Source organism: Selaginella moellendorffii, unplaced genomic scaffold (assembly GCF_000143415.4).
Source record: "Selaginella moellendorffii unplaced genomic scaffold, v1.0 SELMOscaffold_1, whole genome shotgun sequence".
NCBI lineage: Eukaryota > Viridiplantae > Streptophyta > Lycopodiopsida > Selaginellales > Selaginellaceae > Selaginella > Selaginella moellendorffii.
This window is the reverse complement of record NW_003314262.1, coordinates 1503547-1517103: the sequence shown is the minus strand read 5'-3', so window position 1 is coordinate 1517103 and position 13557 is coordinate 1503547. Positions and strand designations below refer to the sequence as shown.

General features: G+C 50.4%; 5 protein-coding genes across 13 annotated transcripts; 2 read left to right on the top strand and 3 right to left on the bottom strand.

Moving 5' to 3' along the window:
• Window positions 1–23: 23 nt before the first annotated feature.
• LOC9629708 lies at window positions 24–1626 on the bottom strand. Its single transcript, XM_002961397.2, has 4 exons — window positions 1332–1626; window positions 1132–1267; window positions 384–1016; window positions 24–321 (listed from the first exon to the last, which is right to left on the bottom strand). The coding sequence occupies exons 1-4, from the start codon at window positions 1406–1408 to the stop codon at window positions 85–87; spliced, it is 1083 nt and encodes a 360-aa protein (XP_002961443.1). The 5' UTR covers window positions 1409–1626; the 3' UTR covers window positions 24–84.
• Window positions 1623–5127, bottom strand: LOC112350885 (pentatricopeptide repeat-containing protein At5g27110-like). Of its 6 annotated transcripts, none has more exons than XM_024687872.1 (4): window positions 5005–5127; window positions 4511–4948; window positions 2029–4457; window positions 1623–1971 (listed from the first exon to the last, which is right to left on the bottom strand). In XM_024687872.1, exons 1-4 carry the CDS (start codon window positions 5119–5121, stop codon window positions 1746–1748), a joined length of 3210 nt encoding a protein of 1069 aa, XP_024543640.1. In that variant the 5' UTR covers window positions 5122–5127; the 3' UTR covers window positions 1623–1745. The 6 variants fall into 6 exon arrangements, with proteins under 6 accessions (XP_024543640.1, XP_024543651.1, XP_024543635.1 ...); XM_024687883.1 differs by having other exon boundaries at window positions 1623–4457; window positions 4511–4815; window positions 4883–4948; window positions 5005–5025; XM_024687890.1 differs by lacking the exon at window positions 1623–1971 and having other exon boundaries at window positions 2112–2226; window positions 2282–4457.
• Window positions 5128–5242: 115 nt separating this feature from the next.
• Window positions 5243–8422, top strand: LOC112350894 (nuclear pore complex protein NUP88-like). 2 transcript variants are annotated; one of them, XM_024687905.1, is made up of 11 exons: window positions 5243–5545; window positions 5608–5744; window positions 5806–5922; window positions 5975–6107; window positions 6166–6227; window positions 6278–6479; window positions 6535–7326; window positions 7374–7478; window positions 7535–7784; window positions 7846–8140; window positions 8191–8422. In XM_024687905.1, exons 1-10 carry the CDS (start codon window positions 5243–5245, stop codon window positions 8106–8108), a joined length of 2364 nt encoding a protein of 787 aa, XP_024543673.1. In that variant the 3' UTR covers window positions 8109–8140; window positions 8191–8422. The 2 variants fall into 2 exon arrangements, with proteins under 2 accessions (XP_024543673.1, XP_024543678.1); XM_024687910.1 differs by having other exon boundaries at window positions 5441–5545; window positions 5604–5744.
• Window positions 8423–8553: 131 nt separating this feature from the next.
• LOC9656933 (aldehyde oxidase GLOX) lies at window positions 8554–10552 on the top strand. Its single transcript, XM_002961863.2, has 2 exons — window positions 8554–8669; window positions 8719–10552. The coding sequence occupies exons 1-2, from the start codon at window positions 8607–8609 to the stop codon at window positions 10372–10374; spliced, it is 1719 nt and encodes a 572-aa protein (XP_002961909.2). The 5' UTR covers window positions 8554–8606; the 3' UTR covers window positions 10375–10552.
• Window positions 10461–13501, bottom strand: LOC9629707 (apoptosis inhibitor 5-like protein API5). 3 transcript variants are annotated; one of them, XM_024687927.1, is made up of 17 exons: window positions 13350–13501; window positions 13025–13144; window positions 12808–12969; window positions 12639–12738; window positions 12516–12581; window positions 12375–12457; window positions 12244–12318; window positions 12030–12179; window positions 11913–11978; window positions 11798–11863; window positions 11631–11741; window positions 11495–11584; window positions 11335–11441; window positions 11178–11280; window positions 11060–11125; window positions 10877–11004; window positions 10485–10811 (listed from the first exon to the last, which is right to left on the bottom strand). In XM_024687927.1, the coding sequence occupies exons 2-17, from the start codon at window positions 13109–13111 to the stop codon at window positions 10610–10612; spliced, it is 1662 nt and encodes a 553-aa protein (XP_024543695.1). In that variant the 5' UTR covers window positions 13112–13144; window positions 13350–13501; the 3' UTR covers window positions 10485–10609. The 3 variants fall into 3 exon arrangements, with proteins under 3 accessions (XP_024543688.1, XP_024543695.1, XP_024543698.1); XM_024687930.1 differs by having other exon boundaries at window positions 13465–13482; XM_024687920.1 differs by having other exon boundaries at window positions 10461–10811; window positions 13025–13501.
• Between the last annotated feature and the right edge of the window lie 56 nt (window positions 13502–13557).

Here is a 13557-nt window from a genome sequence, read left to right as displayed (position 1 = left end):
AGCATAAACATAAAATATTCTCCTTATAAAATCTAGACAGATAATTTTTAAATTTATTAAAACCCCATTTCGAGTTTTGATCAATCAATTCAAGAAGCTGCCGGGGACAGGCTGATGATCCAGCGGCACGAGAGTCGACAAGAACCAAAAGTACAAACCCATGAGCCCAATCACCACGAGCGCTCCAAATCCGATCTTCGCAGCGTCCCCAACCTCGCTCGCTCGCAGAAACCTTCTCTGGATCACCGCTCCGCTGTGATCACCGAGGAGACCAAACAAACGAGGGGAACCGCTTGACTGCTTCCTGCCATTGTTTCTACCCTGTAAACACCAAAGTCATTGGAGAAAACAAAAGCGAGAAAGCAATCTCATTCTTTACGTACCAGGCATCGATTCTTCAATGCTGACATGCACTCCTCGGCGCGATCTAGAAAGCCAGCGTCGCCGTCTTTCCACCGCTTCAACACACTGGCCGACATTTGCATCTTCGATTGATGGTCTCGAGCTCTCCAGAAAAGAATCCCCGCTACGCTGTTCCAAAAACTCTTGGATTCTATCAATCCATCCCGACTGCTACTAGAACTGCCACTGCTACTGCTGCTGCTACTGCCACTCGAGAAAAAACCATTTCGTTCGTTGTGATGACAAAACCCATTGCAACCGTCCACAGTGTCGATTCTGATAGAAATACTTGGAAGGCTGTCGAGCAAAACGTCGTTGTCGTTGCCCTGTTCTACCTCGCGTTCTTGGACGGCTATGGCGGTCGGAGAGCTACTATCTACGTCGTCACTACCCGATAGGAACAGTGCGAGGCACTTGCTGTCCGCCTCACCAATGCTCGCGTACTTGAGCTTCTTCTTCTCTAAGGAATCGCCTATCTCTTTCTCCATATTACACACCTGGCTTTGGATCGCGTTCACGAACTGGGTGTGACGAGATTTCGCATCCTCGCCCAGGTAGACACGCTCGGCGGCAGCATTCGTTGCGACTTTCACTGCCCTCGCGAATTCTTCCAACTGGAAAGAAACGAAACTTAATAACTGACAGAGAAAAAAGACGCTCTAAAGTTCTGGAAAGTAAGTTCCAGGAAAAGGAGAAAGACTAAAAGGGAAGAAGGTTGAATCGACTTACTTGCCATCTGACCGTGTCGAGAGCAGTGATAAGGTCGCGCTTGTTCGCTTTCACCGCCGCAATGATCGAAGAATCTTCCGGAGTCTCCTGCGCAACGCCCTGGGTGTATTTCCAAGCACGATAAATCGATTCCATCCTGCAAGAATGCTCATTCCCATGAATCCAATCACTCTTTGGAGCTCCAAAGCAAGAAATCTTACCTGTCGGTCGAGTTTTGCACCTCCTCCGCAGCTGGAAAGAAAGGATCTAGCTCCCAGAAGGAGAGATTGCTCGCCATAGCTGGAGAGCGAGATTTCCCTGCCCTAAACCCTGTTCCCACACTGCTCCACTCGCCGCGCACTTGCTAGACCGATCGATAGCGACGGCGGGGAGGCGAGAATCGATAGCGATCGGAGGCAACAGCGCGTATTCGATCAATCCATGGCCGCCATGGCGCTGAGCAGGCACCAGCCAGACGAAGACGCCCTCGTGTGGTCTTTAAGCGCGACAAGTAAAAGGGGAGGGGCCCCCGAGCCCTACCTTTAGCTTTGTTTTTTAACTGGTTCCTTTAAATAATAGCCGGGAAAGTGGAGGTTCGAATCTTCTAAAGGCCCCGCTATTTACTCTATTAAATCCTAGTCGTCGGTTCCGCCATAGATGTTGGCCATGAGGACGTACGCCGGTCCGTACGCCGCGTCCAGCCTTTGGAGGTTTTGGAAGGCCAGCCTCGCGATCTTCACATTCTTCCACTTGTGACAAGCGCTGAGAATCGCCGTCCAGGCCACGGAAGAATTCGATGGCGATTCTTCCAAGAGCTTGGACGACTCCACCATCGCCACTGCTGATTCGAGCTCGTTGTTCCTGCCAAGGATATCGACCATGCAAACGTAGTGCTCGATGCCTGGAGGAACTCCATACCTCGGCTCCATCGCGTGGAAGTAGCTCTTTGCTCGATCGGCCAGGCCGGCGTGGCTGAATCCAGTGAGCAGCGACACGAAAGTCACGGCCTCGGGCTTCAGTTCTTCGTGCCGCAATTGCCGAAACATTCCAGCAGCGTCTTCCATGTCTCCCTGTCGGCTGTATCCCGAGATCAGCGCCGCGAAAGCCACCGAGTCCCTGCGAGTTTGCTTGTCAAAGACATGCCGGGAATGAACCATGCAGCCGCATTTACCGTAGAAGTCGACCAGGCATGTCTCGAGAACTGGATCGTCTTCCAGGCCGTGACGGGAGAGACGAGCGTGGATCGCTTTGCCGGTGTCCATGGCGACGACGCTACCGCAGGCCTTGAGCGCCGCGGCCAAAGTCCGGGGATCCTGCTCAAACCCGTTAGCTTGCATCCAGAAAAAGATCTCGAGAGCTAGCTCACCTTGGTCGCCGTCGGCGTATCCCTGGATTAAGGCGTTCCACGAGACGGTTGTGTGGGACTCCATCTTGTCGAACACTCGACGAGCGTCGAGCACACTCCAGCACTTTGCGTACATGTCCACCAGCGTGTTTCCCACGAAGATCTTCGTGTCGTCGCCTCCACTAGCGGCTTGCGAATGGACAGCCATCCCCTTGTCTAGTGATCCGAGCTTTGCGAGCATGCCATCCATTTGCTTCGGCTCTTCCTTCGACGCCAGGCCAGCGCAGGCCTTGAAAGCAGCGACGTAAGTGAGAGGATCTGGAGTGATGCCTTCGTCTCGCATCCCCGCAAACAGCTCTAGCACGACCTCAAACTCGTCGGTGTCGGCGTATCCCAGCAGCAGCACAGTCCAGGATATCACATCCCTGTTTTCCATCTTCTCGAAATGCTGCCGTGCGTCTGCCATGCTTCCACACTTCACGAACATATCCAACACCGTGTTGACGAGAAAAATGTTGGTAGAGTCACCGCAGCTCTCGACGGCCTGAGAGTAAATCCCCGTTCCTCTCTGCAGCGTTTTCACCTTCACGAGCTTTCCGTTGATTTGCTTGGCTTCTTCTTTTTCTGCTAGGCAGCAGCAGGCCTTAAATGCTGCAACGAACGTCCGAGAGTTTGGAGAGCAGCCTTGAGTTTTCATGCGCTCGAAAAACTCCAAGGCTAGCTCTCCCTCCCCGTTTTCAGCATAGCCGAGAATCATCACTGTCCAGGAGACGACGCTGCGTGAAGCCATGCCGTCAAACACCCTTCTCGCATCCAGCATGCTCCCACACTTGGCATAAAAATCCATCGCGGTGTTTGAGACGAGCATGTCAGTGTGGAAGTTGCTCTTGACGGCTTGCAAGTATATCTCGGTTCCCAGTTGCAGTGACTCGGTCCTCACAAGCCTTCCATCCACTTCCTTGGACTCCTCTCTCGATGCTAGAGCAATGCAAGCTTTGAGTGCGGCCACGAACGTCAGAGCATCTGGAGCACACCCTTCGGACTTCATGCGTTGGAAAAGCTCCATTGCCTGTTCCCCTTCTCCATTTTCAGCATGTCCCAGCATGATCGACGTCCACAAAACCACGTCTTTGCAAACCATCTTCTCGAAAACCTTGCGAGCTGCAGCGACGTCACCACACTTCGCGTACAAATCCACTAAGCTGCTGGCCACGAACATGTGCGACTCGTATCCCCGTTCGGCAGCTCGAGAGTGGATGTCGACGCATTTTCTCAGAGTCTCGTTATTCACGAGTTTGCCATCTAGTTTCCTTCCTTTCTCCATAGCTGCCTGAATAGCGCAAGCCTTCAAGGCCGCAACGAAAGACTGCGCGTTGGTCCCGGACTCTATAGCTTCCATCCTTGCAAACAAGTCGAGAGCAAGCTGCTCTTTTCCATTCTCGACATACCCCAGCACCAAGGCATTGAAAGTAGCGGCATCGCAGCACGCCATTCTCTCAAACACCCTTCCAGCATCCACCATGCTTCCCAACTTTGCGTAGAGCTGGACCAGCGAGCTTGCGACAAATATGTTGGAGTCGCAGCAAAACTTCGCAGCTTCACTGTGGAGATCCATGCACGTCTCTAAAACCCGGAGCTTACACGGCCTTCCACTGACTTGAGTCTCGTCCCCTGACAGGTTCGCACAGCCTTTCAGGGCCGCGACGAACGTAAGAAAATTCGGTGGAGCTCCAGTCTGCCGCATTCTCGCAAATAGCTCTACTGCCGCCTCTGCTTCTCCGTTGTCCACTGTCCCAAGAATTATAGCGTTCCAGGAAACGACGTTGTGACAAGGCATCTTCTCAAACGCCATCCGAGCGTTTTCCAAGCTTCCACATCTAGCATACATACTGACGAGAGTGCTCGCGACAAAAACGTCTTGTAAGCCAGTGCTGCGTCGAACTTGAGCGTGAATAGCCAGGCCCTTCTGCAAAGCCTCGATTTTCACAAGCTTTTCTCCGATCTATTGATTTTCCAAGTTAGCTAGAAGCGAAAGAAGAAAAGAAAAAAGCTTACTTGCTTGGGCGATTCCTTGGCTGCAAGACCAGTGCACGCCTTGATCGCAGAAACAATGCTTCTCGCGTCGGGAACACACCCTTGAGCTTGCATGCGATGGAAAGCATCCAAAGCTACTTGTTCTTCACCGATCTCCACATAGCCGAGGATCAAAGTGTTCCAAGTCACGACGTTGTGGCGAGGAATGGAGTCGAAGACTTTGCGAGCATCTTCCATGCTGCCACACTTGGCGTACATGTTGAGAAGGCTGCTAGCCACAAAGAAGTTTGAGGCTTCCCCGGTCTTTGTAGCATCTGCGTGACAGACTTTCCCCTTGTCTAAGTCTCTCGACACTGTGCATGCCTTGATAGCAGCCAGCAAAGAAGCTCTTACCTCGTCGCGAGAAGAATCACACCGCCCGTGGGCCACATTACGGCTTGCAAGCTCTCCAGAAGACCACTGGAAGAGCACCAAGAGAAATCGATAAGAAAACGCGAAGAACAGCGAGATTATACCTGTGAAATGTGTATCGACTTGATATGGCAGAGATTGCGACCAGCGAAGAGGATTTTGATCCTTTGGTGCCCGATTCTTCCAAGAAAACGAAAGATCTCCACACCCGCATTTTTCATCCAAAATCTCTACTCCATTGCGAAGATTTTGATCCCTTGGAGCCCGATTCTTCCAAGAAAATTAACGATCTCCGACGCACCCGCATTCTACTCCATCAAACGAGCTGGAATCCGGCCCTGTATGGCGAGATCACGCTCATTTTCTACAAACCCTAGTTCTTCCCTCCCACGGGGTTTAGGGTTCTTCCACAAAATGGCGAGAGTGAAGCTGGAAGGCGCCGGTATTTTCAAGTCGATGGCGATCGATCCTGCTGGGCTCGCAGCAGCTGAGGCGGCATTCATGCCCCTCAATCTCCTGGCGTACGATGGCGCTGGTCGCATTTTCATGTGGGATCTCGAGCACCGGCTACTCCATTCTCTCCAGATCGAGGATTCTACCCTCGATGATCAGTCGGAGTCCCTCTATGCAGCGAGTGAGAGCAAGGTGAGCTCAAAATTTCCTCCATTTTCTTCGGTGTTCTTGTTGATCGATGAGAATGTAGATAGACCTTGAAGCTCAGCACAGACGTTTCCTTTGCTGTGAGGAGTCTCAAGCTGAATCGAACGGGAGAGCTGCTGTTACTGGCTGGTGAAAGAGCTCTTATGTTCGTGAATGTGGTCTCTCAAGCTTCACAGCCATGCCGGTAAGTTTGTCATCATCCACAGCGTTGTTTTTCCTTGATTACTCTTCTTTCTTTTTGGCAGATCTGGAATGATCGCTGGGGATATGTTTAATGGCCGGTCTCTGCGAGTACTTCATGCCGCTTGGCATCCTTACAGTGAAACGCACCTTGGAGTGCTATCCTCGGACGGGGTTTTCAGGTATGAATTCGTCAGTAGTGCCAGCGCTTGAGGTAATGAGTTTCCCTTCCAGACTATACAACTTAGCTGGAGATATCACGGTGCCAGAACAAGAGTACCACTTGCAGATTGGTGCTCGCTCCAAACCATATTGTCGCGCGGTATCATTTGCTTTCGGCGGTGAACACTTTTGGGACCGGTTTACGGTAAGAAGTTGGTTTTTCCTCAGGGTACGAAACTTCTATCATCAATAATTTTTACAAGGTTTTTGTTCTTCTTACGGATGCATCGATCTATGCTCTTTGTCCCATAGTGCCATTTGGAAGGTAAAAATGCGTAGAGTATGAAGTCAGTGATTTACAAAAGCTTTTTGCAGCCTTCATTATGGTTCGAGTCTTAAAGATCTGGCCGGCCAAGTGTCGAACAACTCTCCCACGGCAAAGGAAAGCTCGAGGCTTGCAGCTGTTTGGCTCGAGATTGTCTTCCCGGAGCTTGGTGATACTGAAAAAGAGCTGGAAACCTCGTCAGTGTTTAGAGCTCGTCCCCAGGTTCCCTTCAATGCGTCGTTGGTGCTGCAGGTATGCCACTTGATTTTTTCTTTACTTCCCGGTTCTTATAGTATGTTGTGCGCAGGGGCCTCTTCCCAAACTATCTGGACGTGAGAATGATCACAAAATATCGAGCTATGCCACTGGGATGCTGTATAATACCGCTGGGAAGGATAGCGTCATTACCGTGTGCACAAAAAACGGGGAGATGTTCTTTTATGCGATTGCCGATGAAGTCCATCCTATGTGGAGCTTGGACAACACCCCCAAACTTCTCCAAGACGATCTAGGCGATTTGGTAACTTTGGCAATGCTCGTGGAACCGGGCGCAGAGAAAAATGACGCCGCACAAACAGCTGACGAGGACACGGAAGAAAAAGAAGAGGAGCAGTTTATAGGACCGAATCCACCCCTTTTGCATTTGGCGTCGGTTGATCTAGCACTGGACACAGAGGTTTACAATGCCAGTCCTTTGGGAATATTTTCGGACCCTCTTGTCCCCGAGCGGATATATTGTCATCATGCGATGGGACTCGACACCATCCAGCTTCAGTGGCTACCATTTTCAGATACGTTTTCTGGTGAGAGCAGGGAACCGCCTATTGTGTTTCCAGTTCTCGAAACATCGGCCACAGGAAACTCTGCTCCTGTTCCTCTTCTCGGTGCTACTGTAATTCTCCAGTCTTCCGGCGATACATGGCTGGTGGTTCTTACAGCTTCGGGAAACTGTGCTGTTGTACACATGAAACCGCATCGACCTCTTCCTCCAGTCGCTATCGAGGACACCAGTATTCCAGCGACAAACTCCGACCAACCTTCGCTCAAGCTTATCAGCAGTGATTTGCTGCTCGGACCGAAAGATATACACATCCCTCTGGTACAACTGATTCGCACCTTGAGATGCATGTCTTATATTCTGTGCAGATTTCGGCTTCTACACCTCTTACTTTGAATACTGTTGAAGGTCGCTCCATCCTTCACGATCAAGGCAAGCTGCTGCACGAAAAATATATTGAGTATGCACACAGGGTATGGCTTTTCTACGTTTGATGTTTCATGGTTTTAGTTATGATATGACGAAACAGGTGCACGTCGAGCTCAAGTCTCATCATAAGTACCTCGGTCACGTTGTTCAAGATCTGCAAAGGCAGCTGCGTCAAGTGACTGGCGAGCTTGATCAAGCTCAAAGTAACTTGGACTCCTTCGTAACTCGCATACAGCGAGCATTTGAGAAGAACGTGCAGCTACAGGAGCGAATTCGGGAATGCAACAAGCTTCCAGCTTTAAAACAGAAGGTTCTGACAGTCGCAGAGCGGGAGTTCAAAGATCTTCTGGGTATGCCACACATATATACGGAAAACATATTCGCCTGACCCTTACGGTTTCTGTGACGCAGATAGAAAAATGAATCAGGACGTCGATATCCTACAGTCTGCAGTGGAATCACTTACCTTGCGCGCTGAACGTGTTGCCAAAAAGAAAGTCGATCTTAACAGTGCTGGGCGCCGGAACAGCCCAAAGCTTGCGGTTCCAGAGAGTAAAATGCGAACTATGAGGCAAGCATTAGACAAGCTGGGGCAATACATTGAACTCTCAAGTCGAAGAATAGACATTCTGGATCAAACGGTGAAACGAAAGGAGAGTCAGCTGGAATCCTGAGAATGTACGTGCGGCTGTAGTACTACGTTCAGGTAACGATTTCCAATGCTTTGGAGTTATCCGATTAACAGATTCTTTACAGATTAATTCTCCTGTTTTGCGGGAAGAACAAAAGTAAGCATTGCTTCGAGTTGCAAACTAGCAATTGCTTTACAGCAGTCCAAGTACTGGACATGTGCCACAACTCTGCGAGCTCTGGTTCGCTTTTTTTTTTCGGGTTTTATTATTAAAGGTAAAGTGGAGGAGACAGTCCGTGAATGGGAATGGTGGACCATCAATCCAGACTTGCAGTGGGTAAACACTTTACTTTAGCATGGGAAGGTTTGTTATGCTTCTTACTTGGCCTTAGCTCGTCTTTGTTGTAGCGGAGCTGTCAGCTACAGCGGTAATTCATCAGGAAGCAGGGGTCTCTGTCAACATCCTTTGCCTTCTGCCTCGAAATTGACTTCGCTTCTCAATCGCAGCAGCGTTTAAATCACTGAGGACACAAACATCATCATGGTGGCAATGCGTGTAAAGAAGAAACGCGACACTCATACTCAATCGAGAAGCCCAGTCAAGGTAGGCCAAAAATCACCCCTTTCTTGCTGTTTTCCTAACTTCTCTACAGATGGGAAGAGTAGCAGCTCTTCTAGCAATTCTCCTACTTGTCTACGCGCAAGAAACATCAGCAGAGCTGAGAAGCCCCGGGACATGGAAGCTGCTGGTGGACAATGCAGGAATCTCCGCAATGCACATGGTTCTCACGCACAACAACAAGGTGATCCTCTTCGACGGCTTCAGCTCGGGTCCTTCCAACATCAGCCAGCCGAGTGGAGAATGCAAGAACACCGGAAGTCGAATCCCGGGGAAGCTCGACTGCAGCGCACACTCGGTTGAGTACGACGTCGCTACCAACACCATCCGGCCGCTAACAATCTACACAGACACCTGGTGCTCGTCGGCGGTCACTATAGCAGACGGTACGCTTGTGCAGGTTGGTGGTCTCAACAATGGCTCACAGACCGTGCGACACCTCGCCGCCTGCCAGAGATGCGACTGGGTTGAATCACGCCAGAGGCTCGCGGTGAAGCGGCGGTTTTCGAGCAGCCATCTCTTGCCGGACAACCGCGTTATTGTCGTCGGTGGCCGCGGACAGTTTAGCTACGAGTTCGTCCCCAGGCAGGACAACGAAGGCGTCCACGAGCTCTCGTTCTTGGCAGAGACCAACGATCTATCGCAGGACAACCTCTACCCGTTCGTCCATCTCACACCGGATGGGAACCTGTTCGTGTTCGCAAACTCCGACTCCATTCTCCTCGACTACAAGACCGGCAAAGTCGTCAAGAGGTTTCCCAGAATGCCAGGCCTCGAGGCTCGAAACTACCCGTCCTCGGGCTCCTCAGTGATGCTGGCACTCGAGGGAGCGTCCGACTACTCGGACGCGCAGATCCTCGTCTGTGGAGGCGCCGATCCATACAACTACGCGCAGGCCAGTCGGGGGAACTTCCTCAACGCGTCGCAAAACTGTGGCAGGATCAAATTGGGCGACGCGTCGCCGAGCTGGGCGATGGAGGCCATGCCGATGCCGCGCGTCATGGGCGACATGCTCTTGCTTCCAACCGGTGACGTACTCATTATCAACGGCGCACAGCGCGGTACCGCCGGGTGGCGCAGCGCACGCAACCCGGCACTCCATCCAGTGCTCTACAAGCCAAACTTGAAGCTCTACAACCGGTTCCAGACGCTCACCGCCGCTTCTCGCCCGAGGCTCCACCACTCATCCGCCATCCTCCTTCCAGACGCCAGCGTCCTCGTCGGCGGTAGCAATCCAAACGGGCGGTACTCGTTTGCCACTGCCACCGACGGGGTCTATCCAACCGATGTCTCACTCGAGGTGTTCTCTCCGCCTTATCTCGACTCGGACTATGCCGCGCGGCGTCCCAGCGTCACCTCGGTCAGCACCGCCAGCCCCGCCCACGGCACCCGGCTCACCGTGCGGTACCGCCTGCGAGGACACTTCTTCCCCGGTACCACCGGCGTCGCACTGCTCGCGCCACCTTTTGCCAGCCACGCGGTCTCCATGGGCCAGAGAATGATACGGCTACCACTCCACAATGTGACGCTCGTGGACGATGCTCCAGCCTCCATCTCTGGCCGAGTCCCAACTTACGAGATCGAGACCACGGCTCCTCGCAGCGCCAGCGTTGCTCCCAGCGGTTACTATATGCTCTTCGTCGTCCATGCCGGACTTCCAAGCCATGCTACCTGGATCAATCTAATGTGATGAGAAGGAAAAACCATAGAATCAAGTAAAGAGATTTACCAAGTGAAGAACACACAGCCTGAAATTTCGATCTGGAATATACAAAATGAGAGAAATGACAGCAGCTTCTCTTCACCGGAAAAAGCCTTGCTACGATTGCTTTGTTAGTCTTTTAACGGATGGAATACTTTCCTGTAAATTCCTGTCTCGTCTCGTTTTCTTCGAAAAACCAAGGAGTGATAAAGACGGACCTCGCTCAATAGTAGTTCCTGCCTCTCCCACGACCAGCTCGCCACTGCCTCCTTCCGCCGCCACCACCACCTCCGCCTCGAGAGATTCCGGCGAAGGCCTTGTTGACGAGGTGCTGCTGCTCGGGTTGACGCTGTTGGTGTTGATGTTGCTCGCCTCGAGCCCTCTTTGTGGTCGCTCCATTGTTTGCAGCTGCTGGACGCTTGGCTCTGTGCACAAAAGAGAGGCGAAGACATTTCAAGAAAGCACTCATTGGAAGGAGAGCTTTTCTTACCCCGAATTGGCTGGCGTGGAAGCCTGTGTTGCTGTGGCTGCGGCTGCGGCGGGCTTAGCCGCCTCCTTCCACGAGGGATTGAAGTTCTTTGGGCCGCCGAGGAACTCTGGTGTTTTTTGTTTCAAAGGCTGTGGAATGAACACAGTTTAGTGCTCCAAACACGTACGCAAATAAACTACAAACCGTTATCAGCTTCGTGATGTTGTTGCAGGATCTCAGTCCAACCCCTAATGCTACTTTTTTCGCTTTCTGGAAGAACGCATCGGTGATTAGCTGGAATTTTCTAGACTGGAAAACTTACTTCTTCTGCTTTTGCGTTCTCGTCTTTGGCAGCTGGTACTTTAGTCATCCCTTGCGTCAATTTTTTCAGCGTGGATTTCGAAAGGCTTTCCGCAACTTCCAGCCTGATCACAGACACTGAAAACGTTAAGGGTCTGGTCTACAATGCAATGACTTGCCTCTCAATGAAGTCCTTGTAAAGGTCGGTGAAATCTTCCCCGAGACGGTCAGATGGTTGGCCAGTCACGATCTTATATCCACAAAGGCTATTTGTAGAATTTGGCGACTGTACATTGTCATAGACTATCAGTAAGAAAAAAGCACATGAGCAGAAATTACCTTATGTGCAAGCTGGTGAAACGCATACAGCAGGCATTCTACATGCAGATAGTTGAACTCTTCCGTTGTTTTCCTTTTCGGCATGTACTTCTGCATGAAACATATAAGCACTACAACGGTCTCACGACATTCGTACCTTCAACAATTGCAAGATGGTAGGCAGAAGATTCCTGGCATCTTGCGCCGACGAGAATTGCACACTCTCGGCAATTTTCTTTAGCAACTCAGTTTTCTTGTCTTCTGGTAGCTGAAAAAACACGACAGAAAATATGAGATACGAGTACTATAAACAGTAGTACAAACCTTATCGAAGGCAGGAAACAACGACTTGTTGATATAGTTCAGGAACTTGCTGTTTGAAGCACCCCTCTGGCAGATAGCAAAAGCCAATAAGAATAAAGAACGTCTTTTTGCATACCGCATAGAAAGGAAGCGACATGAACAAACACGCCATTAAGCGGTCAATGTGATCGGTGTCCTCTACCTATGAATTTCGAGAATGAGTAGCAGAAAAAGAAACGAAAGTGTGCCTTACTTTGAACTGCGAATCCAAATCAGCCTGCGACTCTACAATTTCCAAAAGCTCCTGCACGCGCTCTTGCGGAGCTTTCTCGCCAAAAATGCTAAGACTCTTAAGGAACTCCATGAACATTTTAAACTCTGCTCCTGTAACATCTTGTAGGCTCTGTCATCGGTACCACGAAGTGAGTATAAGAACATTGAGAAAAAGCATTAGTAAGATATCCCACCTTCTTTATTAGATCCGTTACGTGACGCTCCATTTCTTCTTGCGGTTGAAGGAGGTCATTCTTTAAAGGGAATACCTGGTTCATCGCTACCATAGTTAATAATCTGTTGCCGAAGTGAGAAAATAACCAACCTTCTCACGGATGAAAGCCAAGACTTTCTCGCGGAGGTTCTCGTCGCTGTTTTCAACGTGCTTAAACAGTGCCGTAAGAGTAGCTGCATACCACCCATGCATTAGAACAAAACGCATAAAACTCGAATGCTCAGGCCGCACCTTTGGCATCTTGTCTTAAGATGGACATGAGAGCTTTCTGAACAGCATCCTTCTCAAGTGGTTCTTCTGCCAAAATGATAAACACGTAAGTTAAAACAATAGCGGACAAACCAAGAAAGTTACCTGTAATCAGCAGTTGCCCCAACACATCCGCGACTTTTGGAAGCAAATCTTTCGAATCCTTGCAAATTGTGGCTAGTCCTCTGACAGCTTGAACAGTAATCTGCAACGAAGGAAACAATCACAAAAACAAAACAGAATTACCAACAGCTGACATATAGATCACGCTTACCCCAAGCTCCTCTTCCTCGCATAAATCGAGCTGTGCTTCCAGGCTCCGGACCGACAAGTTGGGGAAGTACTTGAAGTAGCGAGGAATCAGCTGCGCGGCGAGCTGCTTCACCTTTCCTTTAGACTTTGCTGCTTCTATGATACCGAGGTAGTCACTTTCATTCTGCTAGGAGTCATGCCAGAGTTGGGAGTGAACTAACAACGAAAAATTGCCACACCTTCGACTTGTCTTCCGAGTTACTAAGTCGTTCCCCATACTCATAGAGCATAGCAATCACCGAATTCTCATCTGTTTCACTAGCCATTTTTCACAAACCTTCAAACTTTTTTTCCTTTCCCTGTAGAAAAAAAAATGACGGCGGTTGGGAGCTTGCAAAACTGGACGCTTCTACACACAGCCCTCGTTGCCATTTTGTCGATACAGGAAGAAAGAAAACCTCGCGACCTAAAACCCGGCAATGAAAAGAGGGAGAGTGTAATGCAGCGGCACTCCAGGAAAGCAATCCAATCCCCCAGAACAGCTACTCCTTCCAGATATTTCACCTTAAGAACAGATTGATGCGATGGAACGATGCGACGACGATGCGAGAGAGAAGGACGCTGGCGCTGGCGCTGGCGCTGCCGGGATTTCGCCAAGGAAGACTGGACACGAACTTACCCCCGGAGAAAAGCCCTCTCGCCCAGCTCCTCTAGCCCTAAAATAAATTGCAAATTCTAAGAGTCCTTCCGTACTTTAAGCTAGAACCTGTAC

What these genes read in the sequence shown, in the direction of transcription:
- LOC112350885 (XM_024687867.1), bottom strand. Translation starts at nt 5,121, where the DNA reads ATGAAAAATGCGGGTGTGGAGATCTTTCGTTTTCTTGGAAGAATCGGG. An exon ending in AGTCGATACACATTTCACAG is followed by an intron (nt 4,949 to 5,004) that starts GTATAATCTCGC and finishes GTGCTCTTCCAG; the next exon opens with TGGTCTTCTGGAGAGCTTGC. An exon ending in CCAAGGAATCGCCCAAGCAA is followed by an intron (nt 4,458 to 4,510) that starts GTAAGCTTTTTT and finishes GAAAATCAATAG; the next exon opens with ATCGGAGAAAAGCTTGTGAA.
- LOC112350894 (XM_024687905.1), top strand. Translation starts at nt 5,243, where the DNA reads ATGGCGAGATCACGCTCATTTTCTACAAACCCTAGTTCTTCCCTCCCA. An exon ending in CAAGCTTCACAGCCATGCCG is followed by an intron (nt 5,745 to 5,805) that starts GTAAGTTTGTCA and finishes TCTTTTTGGCAG; the next exon opens with ATCTGGAATGATCGCTGGGG. An exon ending in GGAGTTCAAAGATCTTCTGG is followed by an intron (nt 7,785 to 7,845) that starts GTATGCCACACA and finishes TCTGTGACGCAG; the next exon opens with ATAGAAAAATGAATCAGGAC.
- LOC9629707 (XM_024687920.1), bottom strand. Translation starts at nt 13,111, where the DNA reads ATGGCTAGTGAAACAGATGAGAATTCGGTGATTGCTATGCTCTATGAG. An exon ending in CTTAAGACAAGATGCCAAAG is followed by an intron (nt 12,458 to 12,515) that starts GTGCGGCCTGAG and finishes GGTGGTATGCAG; the next exon opens with CTACTCTTACGGCACTGTTT. An exon ending in ACATCACGAAGCTGATAACG is followed by an intron (nt 11,005 to 11,059) that starts GTTTGTAGTTTA and finishes TTCATTCCACAG; the next exon opens with CCTTTGAAACAAAAAACACC.
- LOC9656933 (XM_002961863.2), top strand. Translation starts at nt 8,607, where the DNA reads ATGGTGGCAATGCGTGTAAAGAAGAAACGCGACACTCATACTCAATCG. An exon ending in AATCGAGAAGCCCAGTCAAG is followed by an intron (nt 8,670 to 8,718) that starts GTAGGCCAAAAA and finishes ACTTCTCTACAG; the next exon opens with ATGGGAAGAGTAGCAGCTCT.
- LOC9629708 (XM_002961397.2), bottom strand. Translation starts at nt 1,408, where the DNA reads ATGGCGAGCAATCTCTCCTTCTGGGAGCTAGATCCTTTCTTTCCAGCT. An exon ending in GTGCAAAACTCGACCGACAG is followed by an intron (nt 1,268 to 1,331) that starts GTAAGATTTCTT and finishes GCATTCTTGCAG; the next exon opens with GATGGAATCGATTTATCGTG. An exon ending in TCGACACGGTCAGATGGCAA is followed by an intron (nt 1,017 to 1,131) that starts GTAAGTCGATTC and finishes GTTTCTTTCCAG; the next exon opens with TTGGAAGAATTCGCGAGGGC.